This window comes from Suricata suricatta, chromosome 8, assembly GCF_006229205.1.
Source record: "Suricata suricatta isolate VVHF042 chromosome 8, meerkat_22Aug2017_6uvM2_HiC, whole genome shotgun sequence".
NCBI classification, from domain to species: Eukaryota; Metazoa; Chordata; class Mammalia; order Carnivora; family Herpestidae; genus Suricata; species Suricata suricatta.
Window position 1 is genome coordinate 88,656,560 of NC_043707.1, and position 18,989 is coordinate 88,675,548.

At 38.8% G+C, this 18,989-nt stretch overlaps 1 protein-coding gene across 2 annotated transcripts in view; it reads right to left on the reverse strand.

Annotated features, from left to right (window-relative positions):
• Positions 1-18,989, reverse strand: part of PDE4B (phosphodiesterase 4B) — a 433,205-nt gene that overhangs the window by 13,577 nt on the left and 400,639 nt on the right. For both annotated transcript variants that reach the window (XM_029948623.1, XM_029948624.1), the window contains one exon: positions 3,749-3,842. In XM_029948623.1, coding sequence (XP_029804483.1) covers positions 3,749-3,842 — 94 coding nt within the window. The remainder of the gene's footprint in view (positions 1-3,748; positions 3,843-18,989) is intronic.

Consider the following 18,989-nt stretch of genomic DNA (forward strand, 5'->3'; position numbering starts at 1 on the left):
AGAACTCTGCTAATGGCATAACTGGAGGTGCTTTTCTAAGAGCACAATGTTTAATCATGCAAAATTTCTAAATTCTTTTCCTTGTGTCGTAGAAATTCCATGTTCTACCCCTTTAGTAGGGGATTTAAAAAGAATGAGTTTTCTCTGTTTGTAAAAATATTTACTAAATTATAATTTTATCTAAATATCTTGCTTTACCTAGTCTCCCTTCCTGTAGGTCTTGCTTCACTTCCTCTCACTTCCCCAAGCTCATGATCATCAGTAAGTACCTGGATGGTAAATGGACTCTTGCCTGCCTTTCAACTCCTTCATCTAGACATCATCCTTTAGATGGAAACAGCACACGTTTCACAGATCATTGGAGTAAGGGATCCTTCTCAGATGACGCATTTTAATATTCAATGACTCATTGTATTTTTAAAAATTTTTTATGTCTTTATTTTGAGAGACAGAGAGAGAGCACGAGCCGGGAGGGGTCAGAGAGAGAAGGAGATGCAGAATCCGAAGACAGTCTCCAGGCTCTGAGCTAGCTGTCAGCACAGAGCCCAATGCAGGGCTCGAACCCACAGACTGTGAGATCATGACCTGAGCTGAGGTCGGACACTTAACTGACTGAGCCACCCAGGGGCCCCTCAATGACTCTTATTGTAATAATGCTCTTTATTTTTAGCTTAAAGCACTAGGTCTTCTCATTTTTTGCTCACTGAGATGGTTGCCATGCTCCGACAAGACCCTCTTATAATAATAACTTATAGTAATAACTGGGAACTGCTAATAAACATTTTATTTTTAGGTCCAACAATCTTGATTCCTAAAGACTTTTCTCCAAAAGACTATACCTATTATTTAAATGCTCTTTAATGTGATTTTCTTCTATATGGTCTGAGTTCCTAACAGCCTTCTTTCCTAGTTAAAGAAGTGACAGGGTATTTAGGTCTGGGAGTTAAGAGAGCAAAGCCTCAGCTCTGAATCAGGAACATAATAGCCAAGTAATCTTGATTATGTTACTTCACCCTTCTGGGCCTGTTTTCTCCCTGGTAAAATGAGAGAATTGGACTACGAGGCCATTAATTCTCTTGCAGATCTGACAGTTTATAAAGGTTTCATTCATGCTTCTCCCAGAATATTCACCCCACAAGATAGGATTCAGTTCCATGTCCTGCATTTGCAGTTTGGAAGCAAATCTTGTTTGTTTGTTTGCTTTGCTTTTCAGGATTGTCAAATTGCAAGCCTACAGTCGATTACAGAGAATCCGGACTGCCAGGAACGTCTTAGCAAAACTGAAAGACTCAGTCCATGGCAGAGTCCTAGAATGTTAGAGTTGGAAGGGATCTGGGATGTCATTTATCCCAGGGTTCCCATTGTAAGATAAGGCAAATAATGGATCTTCGGTTTCTATGGTAGATTTTTTTCTCCCTATATTTTCCCAAAAATATTTAAACATTTAATCTGTCTGGTCTGTTTGATCAGGTTTACTTTGCACACACACACACATGTGTGTGCATGCACACACACACACACACACACACACACACACACACACACACCTTCCTAATGCTGAGTCTGTAAGACTTGAGATTCTAACACCTTCCCCAACAACTTGTTCTTAATAATTTAATTTTCTGGACTAACGAGAAGCCAAAAGATTGGTTTTCTCAAGAGATGTGCCAAATAGCAAATGAAATATTCAAGAGAGAATTGACGTTTGCCTGTTCCTGAGATACGCGATGTTGATCCTGAGAGCTCATCTTTATTATCTTACCAGCTTTCTCACCTAATAGCCTATGATGATAAAAAAGATTAGTATGCTAAACAATGCTTGCCTTCCCTGGCAAGCTGATGGTGAAAGTGCTACCAGGGTAAGAGAGCTGCCCCCGCACAGTCTCGGAAGACAAAGGGCTCATGCAGCTTTACTCCAGTCCTGAAAGCCTCTCCCGAGAAGACACATAAGCCCTGGCACTCTATCCTTTATTTTTTTTTTAATTTTTAATTTTTGAGAGAGAAGGAGAAAGAGACAGCGTGGGTTGGGGAGGGACAGAGAGAGAGAGAGGGGGACACAGACACAGAATTCGAAGCAGGCTCCAGGTTCTGAGCTGTCAGCACAGAGACAGACCGACACAGGGCTCGAACTCACAAACCGTGAGATCATGACTTGAGCCAAAGTCGACACTTAACCAACTGAGCCATCCGGGTGCCCCAGCTTTGGCATTTTAAAATGCAATGTTTATGAGAACAAAAATGAGTTCTTGTACTAATGAAGATTTTCTTCTTCTCTCCCACAGTCATTAACCTGGAAAATGTGTGACTGAACTGGGTGTTGTACATAGATAGCAGAGTACATTTGAAGTGGACAGTTGGAAAGATGTCTGTCTTCAAAGGAATGAAGGGGGTTAATGGAGAAGAAAAGGATCAGTATATAGCACTTTATGTTCAGTTAGATGCTAGCCACTTCTTGAAACTAGGATATATGAAAATTCTTCTCCTTTGTTTCCTGACCAAGGTGTTGTAACCATAGCTGGAGAGAACTAGGTGCTGAAGGCACCCACATACTGGAAACAGTTGGAAGGGGACTTGTTAATCATGCCCTGCCCATCCGCTGCAGAGCACTGCCATGAGCTCTGCACTGGGCTGATCAGAGATTGATTGGCAGATAGTGGAAACTGCTCTGGCATTAGAGAAATAGGATTGATTTTTTTTTTTAAATAAAACCAGAAGAGGTGTATGTTTCCATAAGGCCCCAAGGCAAATGTTCATGGATGTAATGATGTGTAGCTATGCCAAAAAGAAGGGAGGTGTGATCTTCAGCTGTAAGAATGGGTTCTTTCCCTGCAGAGTGGAGTTCAGTAAACGAACCTAATTCAGCAGTATTTGAAAGTCAACAGAATCAGACTCTACTCATTTGGCTACTCATTTACTTTAAGAACAGATTTGCATGTCCTGCATGCTTTATTAAAGAAAAATATAATCCAAATATGATCACTGTACAACAGAATGGTTTTAAACATGAGCTTAGAAATCCCTAGCATAATCACACGGGATGCCTCACAGCAGTTGAGGATCTTTGATGCAAACCTTTTCTGTCAGTGTCATGAGTTAAATACCAGCAATGTGACAATAGAACACAATAGATGAAAGCATCAGATTAGGAGAACAAGGCTGCAGCTTGCAGAAAGCCAAATCTTTCAAAGATGTGCACATTCTTTTCTTCCCATTTACCTTTACGAAATAACTCAGGAAAGCAATAGTCAAATTATTTCCATAGCTTATTCCCCTGGGCCAAATCACCACACAGTTATTCTCCAACCACATCTCTTATAAACCACTTACGAGGAAATCTTTTGCTCAAAGCCCAGTTATTGGAAGAATGTAAAGAATACCATGTTAGAAGAGCCAATGAAGTGGTGCCTCAGGTTTGGGTGACTGACCGACCGCCCCTGGCAGCAGAGGTCTTGGCCAAGATGAAAGTGGGTGGGTGGATAAGGGGTGACCTGAGGTTCACAGAAATACAATTAGCCTATAATCAGCTTCTGTCTCTGATGGGGATTATCATTATTTCCTCCTTTTTGTAACACCTTTATGCTTATTTTTTTTTACCTTAAATGTTGTCCTTTTTCTTTTTTTTACTGAAAATGGCTTTTTTTGTGACTTAACCCCATTCCAGATTCACATAGGGATATCACTGATGGGTTGCAGAGATTAATACTGAAAAATCTTAGTTACAAAACAGGTTTCCCAGTTAATATCTTACCTAAGAAAGTGTTTGAAATGTATTCAGAAACCTGATTCCCTGATCGACTCATCTCTGAGAGGTGTGTCAGCTCCCGGTTCAGCATTCTCTTGAACTGTTTATAAAGAAGAAAAATGTGTTAACCACCCCAAAAAATAGCAAATAATCACTTCAGATGTTTTCAACTTTACTAAGAACCAAGAGATTGGAGGAGCAGATACCATTAAATAAATGATACCGTTTCTGCAAAACACAATGCCTCCTTAAAGCGAAATCATTCCAACGTCACCTGAGGGAAAAGAGGTTTTCTTAAGATTTCTTAGAATTAACATCTGATTTTTTTTGAAGATGCAAACATAGGAAAAGGAATTTGAATAGGGGTCATGATAATCTCACTTGAAAATGTAACCAAGTTTAAAAATATATTTATTGGAAATTAACTCGAAAATACAATTTGAGAGGAGATTATACATAAAAAGTTTAGGAGAAAACTGAGGAAAAAAAAGATGCATCCTTTACAAATAGAGCTGCATAAAAAGAATAGAATTAAAACACAGCACCGTCTATTTCAATACAATGTAATATAACATGCCCTTATTTTATACTAAGCAGCCTCAGTGGGCTAAGTGACAACACAAATGAAATCATTACAGATGTTTTCTACTTCACAGAAAGCATACAGATGTAAATGTTTCACATTCTATCAAAGACACACAACAGAATCAAATTAACCCACCTTGATGTAACCCCAAGATACAGATAACAAATAGTTTGCCTCAGGCATTTTGGAAAGCTCTCCTCGCCACAATCCACAAATCCCTTGGAAAGAATTCACTGTTCTGAGACAGCAGTCCCGAGAAAGGATGGGGAAAGCCTTGCAGGTTCAGTGGTAAAATAATCAAAGCTTATAACAGACAAAGTCTCCAAAATTTAGGGCATTTCCTAATCCAAACAAAGCCCATCTTCACACTCCATTCTTATAAGAAGCCCATGCTCCCTGCTTCTTTCCTGGCAGAGAGAGTAATGAAATCAGGAATTGCACGAAGGAGCGAGTCTGTCTAAATGAATTCAGCTGGCTGGTTTGCAGCCCTTATGAATTATGAATAGTCCTGGTGGCCGAAGGGGTTTCCACTCTAGATTAGTCCTGCTCAGCTGAACTCTGCAAGGAAGGAGCAATTCTTTCCTCAGGGGTTGCCAGACTGGGAAACACAGCCATCTTTTAAAAAGGAGAAGATTAAAATGGAGGAAGCCCCATGAATATTTAAGTAAATCTGAAGTCGGTACCCTCCCCCATTTCAGCTAGGTGTTCTTAACCCTCTCTCCACTGCAAGAACGCCCTCTGCACAGACTCAGCCTCGCTAACGGTTTCAAGGTGATGGTGCATTTGATTCATTTACTTCCTACACCTTTTTTTTTTTTTTTTTTTAAACTGAGAACAGGTTAGAACTCTGGCTATCATCAGACCAGGCTTTCAGAATACAAGCACTTTTTTTTTTAAAGCTTGCTTTTTGGAGGATTTTTTGAACACCGACAATGCTTGCTGATGCGTTCAGCCTTCTTTCACAGTGAAACAAATGGAAATAGAATTAATGCATTTCATTTAAAAAGTACTTCATTTGCAGAATGTCATTTTCTGCAGTGCATCAGCTCACTAATATGCATATTAGATTGCATTCAACAAATGAATTAAACACATCTGACCTTTTCAATCTAGGATCTAAAATGTGTTAGGAAATGTAAGCTATCATTTGCTGTAGGAATGGTGAATTTTTTGGGTTATGAATGACTGTGCTGTTTTGGTATTTTAGTGTTAAACATTTTTCTAATTCATGTTAGAAATATCTAGGAGTTAAATTAATTTTCATTTCATTTTAGCAATCTAGGGCATGTTGAGAAAGTCTTTCCCTTCGGTAGTCTCTCTCAATCTCTCCCTCTCCCTCCCTCCCTCACTCCCTTCTTTCCTCTCCCGCCCCCTTTCCCTTGTCAGCATTAGACAGCACTGGCTAGAGGAAAGTCTAAGACAGGAGCCCTACTGCAGTGAGCTTCCCAGGCCCACCCCCACCCCCTCCTTTTCCCTCCTCTCCGTTACCCCACCCTTGGACTTCCAGAAGTTCAAGTACAGCATGTTAAAGCAATAGCAAAGCACCATGGCAACAGCCCCCACACGCAAATTGCAATTGACTCTCTTTCCTGTGAGGCATTTCTTTTCAAATGAGCATCCTGCACCAACAATGGCTTCACTTCAAGCATCCAAGCCCCTGTCATGCCACTGCCTGTGCCCAGGAGACCCAGCCTTTCTAGCTGACGGCGACGCAACTTAGTATTGTTGCCTGCTGGCTCACTGCACTCTGCATTGTCTCAAACAGGTTCTGGGGAACCCTGCTTGCGTATGTGTGATTTCCCATGATACAATATGTTAGTAACAATAACCAGGATCTCAGGGTCAGTCATCTCAGCCAGTGTGTGTTAGCTACTGAGCGGCCACGAAATTCTGAACTCCAGGTGAATCGCCTAAGCTCTAAGCTATTTATTTTTTAAGACATACCTGCTTGGTCATAATGGCCTCTCATTTTTACTTCTCAAAAGTCAGGCACTTACACTAAAGACTTAGAAGTTGGAAAAGTCAGGTTTCTATGCTCTGATTAAGCAGCTAAATTTTGCCAAAGGAGGAAACTTTACTTGAAGCGCTGTAAAAACATCTTGGGGGAAAAAAGCACATACAGATGATTCCTTTAACTACGTCTCTGCATAAGACTTAGCCAACTGCCCCATCCTCATTTTGGTTCCTTTGGTCTGTGAAATACTTAGGAAGATTTTCAATCACATTTGTACTAGTTCAAATAAAACCATTTTATTATGTATTAGATATTTATTGAACACCTAACACATACCAGGCAAAGCATTAAAGATAGAGCAGTAGGGAAAAAAAGGGGGGACCCCTTTTAATGCTCTTAATAAACTTTTATCCTACTAAAAATAATCAGATAAAGTAAGGCATGTGACTTAACCATAACAGTTAACAGTCTGGAGAGAGTGGGGCTGGTTCTTTATTAGTCATATTGGCTCCTTAGCTCAGAATATAAAAGCAGGTAGAAATTCAATAATAAAAGTCTCAGAAGGGAAAACCATTTCTCCTTGCTCTCTTTCTTTGACCTCCCATTGTCACAAAATCCTGTTGGGATACACTGTCATTCAGGCCCAGTGGAGGGACAGGGAAGTACCTCTAGGCTGTAGGGCTGAGAATAAGCCAAACTCCTTCACCTCCCTGCATTGCTTACAGAAGGAGTAAGCTACAGAAGAAGTGACAGATGCGTATCACCTCCCTCCTTCTCATGCCTATGGGCATGGCAATGCCACCAAAAAACAAAGTCATCCTGAGGGAACCATAAAACACATAATTCGATGAAGTACGCAAATGATGGTCACTCTGGGTCAGAAGCTGACCCAGCCCTAAAATGTCACTTAGCAACCACCTCTGGTTTTCCTCCTGCATAAGGAGGGTCCAACCACACTGACTAAGGCAATCACCGCTCATCAAAAAGCATTTTGACGAGCCCAGTTATGCTGGGCCCTGTGTAAACTAAGAAAGGCAGACTTGGCTTTCAAGGAGCAGACAGGGCTTTCACATTCTAGTAAGGGAGGGGACAATTAGAATGATCCGTGCCGGCCTATGTGATGAAACACACCAAGGAGTGGAGCGGATATGAACTATGCTTGAGAGATGAAGGCTGAGGAAACAGTTGGAGAGTTTGACTTAGTTGGGTTTTCAGTGTCAGACTCTCATATGAAGACTGGTTTTGTTGGGCCAGAGACAGCCACAGTGTAGTAGACAAATCCTTTCATTCTTAGCTCTCCTAACAGTCCTGTGAAGTCACTTCACCCCTCATATATAAAATGAAAATGATACATGGTTTTCAGCCTTTCAATTTGAACCTGTCATGATTCTATGATAAGTTTTGTGGCAGCCTCCCAGTCTGGACACAATACTTACCGGCAACTGATATTTCCCAGAAAATAAAACTCAGCACTACTGAGAAAAACATCCCAAACTGGAAATGCTTCAGTCTGTAATAAGTCACCAGCAACATAAAAGATGCATTTCTCATGCCTCCAGAGTTTGATATTCTAAGACTCTTGGAATCTCCCTGTCTACTTAGCATGTTGTGTGTTCAGGTCAGATAGGAAGGTAAAATAGCTACTGAGTGAAACTGTGTCCCAAGCAGTTACAGGAATGAAAGGGAATGGACATTATTTACTTTGTCAAATGCAGTAGAGAAATCTGCAAACAGGAGCACATTATGTCAAAGATAAATATGTGTCTTGACTACCTAATGTACACAGATCCTATTTTTCTGTTGAGAATCTGCCTTCACAAGAAAGCCCTGTTAGAGTCTACCTAGAAATAATGTCCCCAGAGGAAATGGCCAGAGCCCCTTTTGAGCACAGACAGCAGTTTGTGAATGGACCCTTAGTAATACAAATTCTTCCAAAGCTTCCAAAGTTTACGCCCAATGCTAGATTTGTGAGCACTGCTAGAAATTGCAATTATTTTTTGAAAATGGAAAAAGATATTATTCTCTCTAAGTGATTTAGTCTTCCTTGCCTAGGATATATCTTCTTTATAAAATCATACGTGAATGTTTTCGAATAGGCTACCTTTCCGAGTGGGAAGTTATTTAAAACACATAATAGCAAAAGCTGAAATTCAATTACACATGATTGGGACATTCTGTTTTATGACTTTAATTTTTGATTTTGCTTCAATGCTACATACAGAGGTTATTTTCTTCTGAGCCGTTTTGTGTGTGTGTGTGTGTGTGTGTGTGTGTGTGTGTGTGTGTGTGTGTGTAATGGTGGAACACTTGATCACTTTACTATATTTCTCATGAGTGTTCTGGTTTGAGGTCTGTGCAAAGATCCACAGGCAACCTAGAGCTCTCTTGGTAAAGAGTTTTCAGTTACACTGATCATAACGTAGAAGGATCTCAGAGACTCACCCCAGTTCTAAAAATTGGTGGGTTTATGTTTCTAAGACTAAAGCAATTCAGAAGAGTAAGAATACGAGGGGCTAGTGTCAAGCACATGGAAGAGCTACTTTTAGGACTAATCTGGGCTTGAGAGGGAGGTGACCTGAGTTTCACTGATGAGTGAGTCTTTAGTGATCCAATATATCTTCAGCCTATCAAAAACTAGGTAAACAGGAACCTTCCTCTCATTGATAACCTCATGCTGAAGTCTGTAGGTGAAAACTGTTGTGGATAAAAAAAAAAAAAAGGAGCCAGAGAGAGGAAGACAGCTCCAGCAGTTCCCCTGTGGGTGGCCGGCTACGCAGGAGCCCATCTGTGAGACAGGCGCCTTATTGTGTGGGACCTTCCTGTTTTTGCAGCATGAAACAACTACCCAAGTCACTAAAGTCACAATGACTTTATTAGGGACTAAATTTTGACTCACATTTTACACTCTGTTAGTCACAACTTAATCAGAATTCCCGGGCATCAGGAAAGCAAAGGGGCTGAAAATTCTTCCTCAGAGTGCAAGCAGTGGTAGAGGAAGTTGAAACTGTGGTACACGGTTTAGTGAAACGTGCAAGTAAGGACAGCTCTGGTCTCCATCCTCATTCTGGCACTAACTTCTTGTGTGATCTCGGGCAAGATAAACCGAGTTTTGGGGGGCTCAGGTTGTTTTTAGTGATGGGCACGGTTTCTTTAGTTATAAAATGGCTACCTTCTGGGGTTCCTTCTTATTTCAAAACATTGCTTTTTTCATACTCCTCATTTTACATGCAAAGAAGACCCAAGGAAGTGAAGAATTCTAATTTCTAAGCACCTATACTTTCCTTTGCCAAACCTGATGTAAACAAAAAGCAGGGTTATAGTGTACTTTCTGTAGAATCCGTTGTCATACTCACGATTTCCATAATTCTTAACAGTTCAGATTATCTGACAGTAACCATCTCATCTCCTGTCTCCTTTTTTGTCTTTCCCTCTCTATCATCCACCTGAAACTTGATGTCACAGTTTCTTTAATGACCTGTTTGTCTTATTTGAGAGGCAAATGGAATTGGATTGAGTGAGTGGGTAATAGGAACATGCCATTCATTGTCCACTAACATCTACTAAAGTAGAAACTACAATTCCATGGTGTGTTGTCCTAGAAGATAAATGTTGCCGTGCTAATATTCTGGAACAAACCCTCAGTACCCCAGGGAATAACATCAGGTCATTCTAACTGTCCCTGTGCCACATCAGAAAGAAATGCATCTAAACATACTAGAATTGAGTGATTCTCTTCTTCACTGCCTAGTGGTGTAGTAATACGTAACAAATATGTAAAGAAAAACAAGCATGAACATCTCTAGCCTATTCTGCACCAAAACACCGGCATTTATGATGAAGCTAAAATTGAATAAATTCTACTTGCTGGTTAAAGGACAAATAGCTGCTCCAGTGATACTTTAAAAGAGGAGAAATCATTAGTGCTTTCATATATTGAATTGAAAAAAAACTCAAAAAGAATTTAAATACAACACTTTACAACTTGTCAGTAGGTCTTGAACAACCCTCAGAATGATTAAGGGTTTCTTCCTACTTATTTATCCTCCTTGCTGCTGTCCGTTTTTCTTGGGATTTCTGAAAACTTTTCAAGAGGAGATACGGCATAGATTATAGGGACACTAAAAATGGACCTCTCCTATACCCAAAGTAATTCCCATAAGGATGTTAGAGAAATTTCTCATGATTTAACATTCTCTTAATTCTTAAAGCTGCTGTGGTGAGACAATTAAATAGACAAAAGACACTATAAAAGACATATTTAAATTTTAGGTAAACAACAATTTTTTTTAGTATAAGTGTGTTCTAGATATTTCTTGTCCCAAATATCCCAAAAAGAGATTGGATTTCAAAATCATATACTGTGTCAGGTATAGAGGTATTCTATATTTTTAGAGAATTTAAAATGTTCAAACTTGTTCTTTTTGACAGAGGTCTTTCCTTCTGGTAAGAAACACAACAACACTGCATCTGTTACGAGAGCTTCGCAATGTATTTTATGTATTTGACCCTTACCTTCTAATATGGCTATTAATAGAAATAGATAAAAAAAAAAAAGAGGTATTTTGGCAAATTAGGGTGCTGGCCTGACAATGAAAAGATAGCAAAGGCCTTCCTTTAACAGATGACAAAAATCATTGCAGCAACTGAGAAAAAAAATCAAGGAATCAAAATACTCTATTTGATTACTCTTTCGTTTTTGCATTTAAGCTGTCTATAATTTTTTTCTCTGCATAATGGCTAATATTTAACCTCAAGCTTCTAAAGAAAGTTCTAAGGCCACAGAGGTGTTAATGTGATTTCAAAGCAGATGACTAAGATTTTTGTTGAACCATTTCACAGCAAGAAGTTTTACAACTTACTATACTTTTAAAATTAGAAAACTTACCAGAGGTCAGACCTATAGACCGTGCAGTCTACTGTCCTCTACTGACTAGCAGAAAACAGGACCTTCGTATTCTGACTTGAAAGCCAGTGACACAGAACAGGAAAATTTCCCCTGAAACATGTGCTTTCTTTTTATATTTCCGCAAGCATTGGTCATGATTCTCTTTAAAAACGAATACCCAATTTTGTTGGAATATCCCCTGGGTTGTTTAAAATTCTGCACTATGTATTACCTTATTATAATTCCCAATATTTTTGCAGCCACAAAAATTTACCATAGCTGGTTTTTGAGATTACTCCTCTAATCCTTTAAATATATCACTGGTATGTATTGTGTTTTAAATTAATTATATTGATTTCAGCTAACTATGGTCACATACCTTTTGAGATAAAAGACACTGTGAAGCATTCAAAGACAATGTGAAATCATTACTTCTGAACTAACAGCTTCCCAGCGCTGGGATAGCCCTCTAGTCTGGAAATTTACAAGATCACCTCTAGGGACCATCAAATAAATAAAGGAAACCCATTAGCTACATAGAAATATCACTTTATTCCCTGAAAGCATAAACACTATCTGTTTTGGCATTTTGGTAATTCCTACAACAGACTGTGCATTTACAAACTGAGAAGAATCTGCCGCAGGTGGGAGGCTCGAACATATTTTTGAACCATAAAGGATGAATACGGTGGTCTTAACTAATTTTATTCTATAAAAAATGTGTATTACACATTTCATCTTCTTATTATTATCCACCACAATTTAAAAGAGATGGATGAGTGCTTTGCACAACAGTGCACCCCCAACTGTATGGTTTGCCAGCTCATGAAAGGCTGATAAAAGTGGTTTCAGAGTTGGATGTATCGGTCATACACATGAAGTAGAGGGGGGTTCTGATTATAGCTGGCCTTACCAGGGAGCTCTAACAGCAGAACCAGGACTCTAAAGGCAAAGTCAACATCACACTAGTATGCCATACAATCATCTGAGCATCCAGCTGAGTCTGGAAACAAAATCCCGGCCTGAGAAACGTGGCAAGTCATTGAGTCAGGGGTTAAAATTTTTCCAACTTTTTAAAAATGGAAGGTTAGAAATTAAATATGTAAAGTGATTGGCAAAGTGTCTGTAGCACTTGTATTTTATTCCACAGGGTTTATATTTGAAGCTGATGTTTTGTTTCTCAGTTTTGTCTGAATTTTAAAAGAATCTGAGCTTATGGGATGTTTTTCACGTGGGCTTGTATTGGGGTGGAGCTTTCAGCTGGCTCTGCTCAACTCTTCTCCTCTTGTTGTTGACGGAGGCAGGTATAATTAACTACACAATTCCCACCACAGCTACGGCAGGTGTGACGCAGTGCTATGTCATATTGATTACATGACACATGAGTTACTCATAGAAGTCTGGCTCTCTGGGTGACACTTAGATTACTCACCAGTGTAAGAAGTGTAAACCAGAATTGTCAGAAAGATAGATGAAGCCCATCAAATGAAACTATAACTCAAAATGGCCTTGTGTTAAACCTGTAGCATTAAAAAAGTACATATATATTCTAAGGTGTCCTGTTCTTGCCAACTCTATCCACTCATGATTCCACGACTTAGCCAATGTCCTCAAATTAAGAGACTTTGGAACTGTTCATATATTAACAAAAACCATGAATGGCCACAAGTTACCTCACATAACGATAATGGCACCAAATATTCATTTTTCTCAGATTGCCACAGTGGAGGTCAGTCGAGTAACACATCTGAATTAATTGAATATGTGGCTGGTATAGCAGTGAGAGGAGTATCAGCAATATGTCAGAAATGAAAAACATCACCAGACAATGACAGAATGACTAAGCTGCTATACTCCAGACACAACAGATATGCAGAGAGCCTGAGTTTCAGACACAACATGTGTTCATAGATATGTTCTCAGCTGCGCGTGCATTGCTGGTCTCTGAAGGGCTTAGAGTCTTGGCCAGAGGATGTAGACTTTTCAAGAGAAAAGTAAACCAAATACCCCAACACCAAACCAAATAACAGCCAAGGTGTGTGTCATTCTGTTCACAAAGAAAGAGCTTTTGACCTGATGACTTTGTTCTCTGTTTTCTGACTTTGAGTTTTGGAGAATACTCAGGAGCAAGATTTGCTGCGTTGGAGGGTACTTTGAAGAGTCACTGTAAACCAGATGGGGAGGTTCTCATTCAGCTGAACAATTAGAAAAATGAATTGGGCATGGCAAGCAACGCGGTATTTGTGCAACAGGAAACAGGATGGCTGGGTTCTAATGGATTTGCCACTAACAACATACTTGGTTCTGGACAAATTAGATTAAGTTTCTGAGCCTCCTGCAAATGATATTTGTTTGAATGCCTACCATGTGCCTAGAGCCATTTTAAATCCTGGAACTACAATAGTGAACAAGGTAGACAAAATTCATGTCACCAATAACCTTACAGTGTAAGGGAGGAAGGAGATAAGTAAACACTAAGTTCCACAACAAACCTAAAAATCATAAACTGTGATAGCAAATTATAAAACCAAGAATGTACTGAGTTAGGATAATTAGAGAAGTTCTCTCCAAAGAGATAACATCTATATTTGTACTAAGGTCTAAAAAATAAGAAGAGACCTTGATGAAGTTCTAGCTTTAAAAGTCTATGATTACATAAATTTGATTTTGTTATTGTCATATAAGAATATAATAAATTATTCTGTGGATTTCCCTTTAATTTTGATTTTTTAATTTATTTTTTTAAATGTGTATTTATTTGTGAAGGAGAGAGACAGAATGTGAGTGGGGGAGGGGCAGAGAGAGGAGACAGAATCTGAAGCAGGTTCCATGCTCTGAGCTGTCAGCACAGAGCCCGACGTGGGACTTGAACTCACAAACTGTGAGATCATGACCTGAGCCATGGACACTTAACTGATTGAGCCAACCAGGTGCCCCTCCCTTAATTTTTATTTTGAAATCATTTGGCTTTGGAGCAAAACGAACAAGATTTGATTCTAGGCATCACTGGTTAGTAGCTGAAGGGCTTGGCCAAATCAATGCTCTGTCTTGCACGGAAAGTGGGAATCTACGGACGCTTTCCTCCTGGTGAGCATCAGAATGCACTAATACAGAGAGCTGTGTGTAAGCAGGAAAGCACTCCAGGTATGTTTCCTTACCTTGCTACCTTGGATCCGGCAACACAAAAATAACAAACAGCTATACACTTACAGAAAGTGGCCCTTTATTTAATGCTCTATCTTGGTACCACAGGGAACTTTGAGAGCAAATAAGCTTTACAGTGAAGTAATGGGCCTTAAAAATCCCCAGACATTGCCCCATAACTAATGTTCCCTCAGACAGAATCAGAATTCTCTGGAAAATACAGTCCTAGGTCTCAGGGCTAGATCTGAAAAGCAATGATCAAAAGAGAAAAATCTTTCCTGACTTCTTCACTATTATCTCCTTGTCCTTTATTATCTTTATGAAAAAGAGTTCCTATTTTATCCATTTCTTCTAACCCAATATATATCTTACTTTAAAGAAAAAGAACCCATTCCTACCCAGGGGCTCATGTTTTTATTTATTTTTGGCAAGGCTGTCTTATTTTAGGATTTACGAAAGGCTCTGAAGCTTCTTTCTTGAAAAGCAATATATGGCCTACCTTAGTTTGGAAATTTCTCTATGCCCAACCTACAATGCAGCGTTAGACAATGGCCTTATTTTAATATCTTAAACATATAGGAGAGAATTAACAGAACAGTGTTTTTAATTAGTGTAATCAAAATTAGATAAAGTTTTTGAAATTAAATCATACTGATTTAAAAATATTTAAAAAGTAATACTTGTATATCTTGGTGAGATATTATTAAGGAAGTTTTCAAGCCATGGCTGGGAAAGATGCAAATAAATTTTGTGCAACTAGATTCTGAGTGTGTTAAAATATACCAGGGAGAAATTCAGTGGCAGCTCACCCTATCACAAACATAAATAGTGTAGTGGACCTGGCCAGGAAAATGCAGTAAATGCAGATGTATTTAAGTCATTCTGACTCAATTACAGAAGGTAGCAGTAGCAGTCAAATGGATGGGGGCTGCGGCAGGAAGGGCGCTATGCCCTGGCACCTGGGCAGATGGGTAGGATCTGGCTGGTTCAACTGACCTGTCTGGGCCGTGAGCGGGACATCTAGAGTAGGAGCTGGAGAACATTCATTAGTGATCTATCCGAGTCCCTCGCTTCTCACAATCAAATGGGCGTGGGAAATCATATTACCATTTGATAGTCCAAGCATGTTTCATGAATTTAAATTTTTTGAAAATTCTGAAAAAGTTTTCTATCTTTAATATACTATGCCCACTAGTGAGGTCGTTACCTGTCCTGGTATCTATTAAACATCCTCATATCAACACATTTCTTAAATGACCAAATCAAGAAGAATTTCAGGGAGAGCTTTTTAAAACAAGATCAACCCCAAGCCAACTACCACCAATGGACAAAATCCTGCATTTGCTTTTCTCTTTTCTCCTAACCATTAAAACGAAATAGAGCTAGGTCTCTCCGATATGTTTTAGTCCTACTACCATAAGCATACCTGGAGTCTCAAAAAATTCAAAACAGGATTATAGGCCTCAAGAGCTTGCACTCTGGAGTAAACATAAATAAAACCTCAGAGAACTAAAATACAAATATTAAAACTAGAGTAAGAGAATGAGTTATAAAAATCTGATCAAACCGAGGGTAAGGTTTCAAAAAAAGAAAGCCACAAAATATGGCATGCCAGGAGGAGGCTCACGGTACAGGCCTGATGATGTATTTGAGCCAAAGAGAAGTCTTCAAAGCAGTGGAATGCCGAGAGAGGGATAAAGGCATGCATTTCTTCATCCTCAAGCTCTCCTAAAACTCTTATTTGTATTCTTAAGCCAGGTTTTCAACAGATGTTCTGAAATCAAGTGTAGAGAGGAAGTTGGAAGTCCACTTTTGATCAACAGGAGCTACTAAAACTTGAGTATTGTTTCAACTATGTGAGGACACAAATGTGAATCCTGGCTGCATTTGTAAAATGAGATACTTTTTCTGATAGTATACATATATATATATATATATACACGCACCTACATATATACATACATATATATATTGGTAATATATACATTCATTTAAAAAAGTTTGTTTATTTATTTTGAGAGAGAGGGAGAGAGAGAACAAATAGGGGAGGGGCAGAGAGAAAGGCAGAGAGAGAGAATCCCAAGCAAGTTCCTCACTGTCAGTGCAGAGACCGATGTGAGGCTCAAACTCACAAACTGGGAGATCATGACCAGAACTGAGCTCAGACACTTAACCTACAGAGCCCCCCAGCCACCCCATACATATATTTTTTTTTAATTCAGAAATTAAAACAGCCATAAAGTGGGGAAAACTTGCCAAGGGCATTTAAAGTAACTCATTCCAACTACTTGGCTGGACTTTGAGCACACAATTTTCAGGCATACTAAATTAGTTCTCTTGAAGTGACTAAGACATGTATAGCTTTTACTGAAGAAAGGTAATGAGAAGGACAATGAGAAGGTTAAAGATCAGTGGAAATGAGAGAGGGAATGTCCCCCATCTTAACTGTAATCAGCCTTTTGCTGAAGATGAACAGCAGACTGGATTTGTAATCAGATCTGTATTTTACTACCTTAACCTTCCATTAATTAACCTTATGACTCTGGAGAAGTCATGTCACAATGAAATTATCTTTCATTTAGATTGTGTTTTATATTTGCAAAGATATGTACATTACATTAGATTATTTAGTCCTCATCTCTAAAATGAAGCCTTAAAATTGATGATACCTTAGATTTTCTTTTAGGCTTAACGTTCTGAGGTTTTGTTTAATGCTACCATGTGTGACTATAACTGGAAAGAATATATTTCAATCATTTTCTGGGTTGATTTATCAACTTTCACCATCCATACTGACCAAAGACATTAAATAGTTGCCAAGTTACCACTTAACTTTGCTCTGGCTAATCAGCTTTGGCACATAGCCTATTTAGTTGAGTTGGAAAGTTATTTTTATTCAATGATAACTTCTCTTCTTACTGTTTTCTTTACAAAACAACTAACATTTATCTCTTTAGATAGCAAACAACAAAAACTCTTGTTCTAAATCTAAATTTTTAAATCCATTTAATCACTTTTACGACCTGGTGTCTATATTCAAACTTCATCTTTACATTAGCTGAAAGTTAGAGCATTAGACACTATGTTGTTAACAAAGAATGAAGGGAAGCTAGCCATTTATAGTTTTCAAGGAATATTTTCAAGGTTTCCATACATCAAACCACTAAAAAATATAAAAAGGTAAACTTGAGCCATGAAGATGAAATTTATTTTCAACATATTCACTAAACTTCAGTCTCTGAAGGCTTTAGGTTTCAAAATTGGTACATTTTTAAGTTGCAAGCATTTGGCAGAAGGACACACAAGATTGATGAGCAGAAATGCATGATTTACAGCCTTTAAACTCTGCTCCATAAAGAGAAAAAGACTATCAGTTACTTCTTAAAGAGAAAAAGATTATCAGGCACTTCCCAAAACAGAAACAAAAGAAACAGAAGTTTTACTGTCTTCTTCATTTCTAAATAACTTAACAGTCCTTTCTTTGTGGAAACACTTGGCTACTTTAAAGTAAATCAAACAAAGGAAGTTACAGTAAAATATCCAGGAGACTAAACAGTTTGGCACCAGTTGAGGGAAACATCACGTACAAATGGGCAAGACAGAGAGGGGCTGACAGGTCCCTGAAAAATGCGAAGTGGAGAGATGTGCTGGGATGCACATCCACTGTTGGCATAGTGCCTTCGGGAGTGTGAAATCTATTGACCGTGGCACAAGGCTGCCCTAGTATCTTTGGTTCGGCAAGTCCTAGCTTCCAGAGAGCTCATATGTCTCCCTTCGCTGAGCACACTCTAACTTACACGTAAAATGTTTCGGAAAAATAGCACAAGAGTAAGTTCTACCCCTGGCTGTTCTTTCATAGATAATAAAGGCACCAATTTGGGAAGATTTTTCGATTGGAACACATTCTAAAAGAAAAAAAAAGACACAAAAGAAGTATAAAAATGTGAAATAGGAGCACCTGGGTGGCTCAGTTGGTCGAGTGCCTGACTTCAGCTCAGGGCATGATCTCATGGTTTGTGAGTTCAAGCCCCACATCAGGCTCACTTCTGTCAGCCTGTCAGCATAGAGCTTGCTTCAGATGCTCTGTATCCCTCTCTCTGCCCCTCCTGTACTTGTGCTCTCTCCCACACACAAAAAATAAATTTAAAAAATGTGAACTAGATATTTATTCCTTTAATATATTATAATTCAATTTCTTAAAACTAGTGTTCTGGATTTACTCAACACTCTAAATATAGTTATCTGATTTGTTTTTCATATGGAGAGAAAGGCTCCCCTAAATGACATATTTATCAGATTTTGATAATATAATGCTATCAGCTAGCCAGAGGTGCAACAGTCAAAGGTAATGTGCCCTCATTCCATTCCTGCTTTATTTTTAAGGATTTGGTCATGTGGGGACACTCAAGTGAATTAACAGAAAGACTGGGAAAATGGATTATAACTCAATGAAGAAAATGGTTCTGTAAAGATCAGTGCAGAAATATTTAAATTAAGCAAAATAAATTAACAATAGAAATTATTACAAAGCACTAAACTTTCAAAATCTTTGGTTTGTTAAGTTTTCAAAGAATAAAACTTGGAACACCCAATACACTCTCAATAATGATGTGGTTTAGAATGTCGGTGTTCGGAGCCAATGGCCAAAAAAGAATTCTTGAGATGTCTTCAGTGCAGA